The 3,644-nt window shown below is 58.5% G+C and overlaps 1 protein-coding gene across 1 annotated transcript; it reads left to right on the plus strand.

The window, feature by feature from the left end:
• Positions 1-2,306: 2,306 nt before the first annotated feature.
• SPRG_21320 (hypothetical protein) lies at positions 2,307-3,583 on the plus strand (the record flags this gene model as incomplete). Its single annotated transcript, XM_012353334.1, has 6 exons — positions 2,307-2,450; positions 2,795-2,899; positions 2,942-3,041; positions 3,107-3,259; positions 3,338-3,466; positions 3,516-3,583. 6 exons carry the CDS (start codon positions 2,307-2,309, stop codon positions 3,581-3,583), a joined length of 699 nt encoding a protein of 232 aa, XP_012208724.1.
• Positions 3,584-3,644: the final 61 nt, after the last annotated feature.

A 3,644-nucleotide genomic window follows, 5' to 3' on the forward strand; every position in this document is an offset into this window, starting at 1 on the left:
GACCCGACAAAATGCGCAGCGCCGACCATCCTTCTTGTAGGAACGCGACGACGAAGGGTCGACAAAACTTGGATGCATAGATGGTGAGCATCTCAAGTGATGCAGCCAATGCAGCGCCAACGGAGCCGTTCGCGACGGCTGTTGGAAGGGTCGCGGTCAACGAGTAATCTTGCATGATGCTCCCGTTGGCCTCGCACCAGTCCGAAATCTCGTCGTCATCGCGCGGTTGGAAATGCAATAGCGAGAGGCGTCCCGGGCCAAAGTCAAAACTGAAGAGAGCTCGCAGCACCGCCGGGTACTGGAAGAAGCGGAGGTTCTGGTTCTGGCGTACTCGGTGCATAAACTGCGTAGGGTAAGCTTAAACTCCGTTCGCGGACGCTTGGCCGGGCCAGCGTCGCCGAGACCGGCGAGACGGCGCGCGTTGGCGAGAGCAGAGTCCGTCTCCGCGTCATCTGCTGGACCCATCTCGACCCCCGAGGGCCGTAGTGTCGTGAGAGCTGACCGCCACGCCAGAATTGCGTCTGTGGACCGGCTGGCGACGAGTCCGACGGGTGAGGAGTCCGCACGACGATGTCTTCGGACCGCTGGTCGCCGTTTTCCCAATACACACCGCTGGGTCGTCGTCGCTCATTGCGTCCTCCGAGTCGCTTGACCCGGGATGGTCGCTTTCGGGGTCTTCCCAGTACTGGTCGCCCACCGAGCCATCTTCGGGCGCCTTGTGTCCTTCGACAGAGTAGAAGAGGTGGTCGACCACGTGCTGCGCCGACACCCGTGTCTTTTCCGTCGGGCATGAGCTTCGCCAGGATGACGGCCAAGTCGCGCGACCCTTCAGCTGGGTCCGTGATGCGCTTCTCGATAAGGGCATGGATGCGCCGAGCGCGCTTCATCTGTTCTTGGCTTCCTCTGGCGGCGTGAGGGACACGTCGAACTCCCAGAGGAGAATTGCGACGACCGGGCTAATGCTTTCGACCGCTTCGGCTGGAACCTGCACGCGTTGGTGGGCACACACCACCGTGAACATCTCGTCCTCGACGTGAACCGCTTGCACTTGGCCGGTAAAAGAACGACCTTCATGCGCGAGAAAGACGAACTGGCGCAGCCAGAGACCGAGAGGGGCTGTCGTTGCCTTCTTCGCCGTCACGATCTGGAGCTTGCAGTCGTTCTTCGGGACCTCGAACTCCACCGCCGGAGCGGCCTCCGTCGCGATCGTTCGGCACTTCAGCGTCTTCTGACCGCGCGGGCCTTCGATCGCCGTGACCCGAGCATAAACTGGGCAGCGTACTTGCGTCCCAGGGACTTGCTCAGGAAGGACATAGGAATACGTCTTGTCCTTGTACGTTGGCACCGCCATGAGTACTGCTTGCTTAGTAGGCGTCTAAATCTAGAACGCTAGCTCTACGACGGCTCGCAAGTCACGCCCCTTCGTGAAAAGATCGTTTCGACTTGCTGCGCGCGCAAAACACCCAGACTGTGTGTGTCTTGCAGGGAACCGGGGCAGTCTTGGGTGTGCGGACCTTGCTGGCAGACTGGACCGTGACCGGGTATCTGTGCCCCGGGGCCTCCGAGTTCTTGCTTGCCCGGCGTCGTTGTCGCATGCTTCGTACCCCGGGGCATGATGCGAGCGCGTTCTTCGATCCGTTCGCGGACTCTCACGACACCTGTACGAGAATCAATCATGTATACTTGGCGCCTCAACATCCATACGACCAAGGACATATATGTACTAGCGTTGGGTTGTATGCACATGGTACGAGGCAAGTAATCGGACACTTTAGCATAGCAGCGCACAAAGTCGGGCAGCGTTGAGTTCTTGAAGAGAAAACGAGCATCGTCTGCGGCATCCCGCCAAAACGAGGCCGGTTTGGCCTGCGCCATGTTATCAAAAGACTGACATACACGATTGGCGTTTCAGTCCGCGACGTGTGGTGGCCGGTACCTGAGCTTTATCACGACGGTCGTCGCCTGAGCGTACAAGGAATGCGTCACTTGCAGCGCAGACGCTTCAAGAGCATCTGCTTGGACACAAGGGAGATTCTTGCCTGTCTGATGTACTTGTACTTGTGTACTACTACAGATGCAACGATCATTTGACCCAGGAATAGCACCACAAGGTAAAATGGTGGTGCTTCGAGTGCCTCTTGCGGCGGTGGTGACGCTGCAGACAACTTGGGCGTCTCAGTGCCCCAACGACTGCAGTCGCCACGGCCTCTGTCACTTTCAAGGCGTCTGTCAGTGCTCCCAGTCTTTTACGGGCGCTGACTGCTCGCTGCGTACGTTGACCTAAGACGACTCTAGTCAAGTGTCCGATGGGCTCGACATGGGCCGACTACCCGCAGTCGTCTGAGAATGCGCACAACCTCCCCGAGTGCGCCAACCGAGGTGTCTGCAACCGCGCAACAGGGCTCTCTGCGACTGCTCCCCGGGCTTTACCGGAGCTGCCTGCGACCGCAGTACGAAGCGTCGTCCAACGTGATTAGCGGTGTCCTATCTCAGCGCTAGTGGCTTGCAAATGCAACGACCGCGGCACGTGCCTCTCGATGAGCCAGCTCGCGACGACCAATGATCCAGGTCTTGGCACGGTGCACCCATACACGACGCCATGGGACGCCAACCAAATCTACGGCTGGTGGGCAATGCTGGTGCCTTGACGCTAACGACGGTCGGCGCGTCGCCCCGGCTGACCATTATCACGACGGTGCACGGCACAAAGGAATATGTCTACTGCTCCAACCGCGGTCTCTGCGACGGTAGGCCCGTCGATGATTCCTGTCAATCAATCAGACGACATGCGTAGGGCACGTGCAACTGCTTTCCCAACTATGTCTCGAGCGGCGGCTACGGCAACGTGGGTCGGCGCGGCGACTGCGGGGCCGTCGCGTTGGCTATCACGCAGTGTCCGGTAGATCGCAACTGCTGTGCTCAGTGTCGATGCGAGGGGTAGGGTAAAACCTTGGCCTGCAGTGGCCACGGTGTCTGCCAAGGCCCCCCGACGTTTGCGTGCATTTGTGCCAGCGGGTTCCAAGGCGGCGACTGCTCCGAGCGTACGGCATCCCTGTCTACCGTGCAATCCTTTTCTGAACCTGAATCTGAATCTGAAGTTGCATAGAGCAATGTCCGATGGGCACTTCTTGGTTTGATATACCAAGCAGCCCGAATGGTGCGCACCAACTCGCCGAGTGCTCAAATGCGGGGACGTGCGACCGAACGCGGGGCGTGTGCTTGTGCGACACGCGCTTCACGGGCGCCGCGTGCAATCGGCGTACGTTTTGAATTTTGCGACTTTTGCGCATTTTGCGACCTTTGCGCATTTTGCGACTTTTTTCTGATTTCAAGCTAGTCGAGTGCCCCAACGACTGCAGTGGCCATGGCACGTGCCTCACGATGCAAAACCTCGCACCGCTCACCAAGCTCAACGGCGACCCGCGGACGGCATTTACCTACGGGAGCATTCCCCAACAACAACCCGGTGCGTCCAACAAAAGTCTACAAAATGAGGACAATATTGTTGTTGATAGACGTGGGACTACAACCAAGTACAAGGCTGTGCATGCAACCCTGGCTACGAAGGTTTCGACTGCTCTAAATGTACATGCACTTCATCTTAAATCGTCATGTTGACATATTGGCCGACGGTGTCTAGTGTC

The sequence above is a fragment of the Saprolegnia parasitica genome (assembly GCF_000151545.1).
Source record: "Saprolegnia parasitica CBS 223.65 unplaced genomic scaffold supercont2.120, whole genome shotgun sequence".
In the NCBI taxonomy this organism is placed as follows: domain Eukaryota; phylum Oomycota; class Saprolegniomycetes; order Saprolegniales; family Saprolegniaceae; genus Saprolegnia; species Saprolegnia parasitica.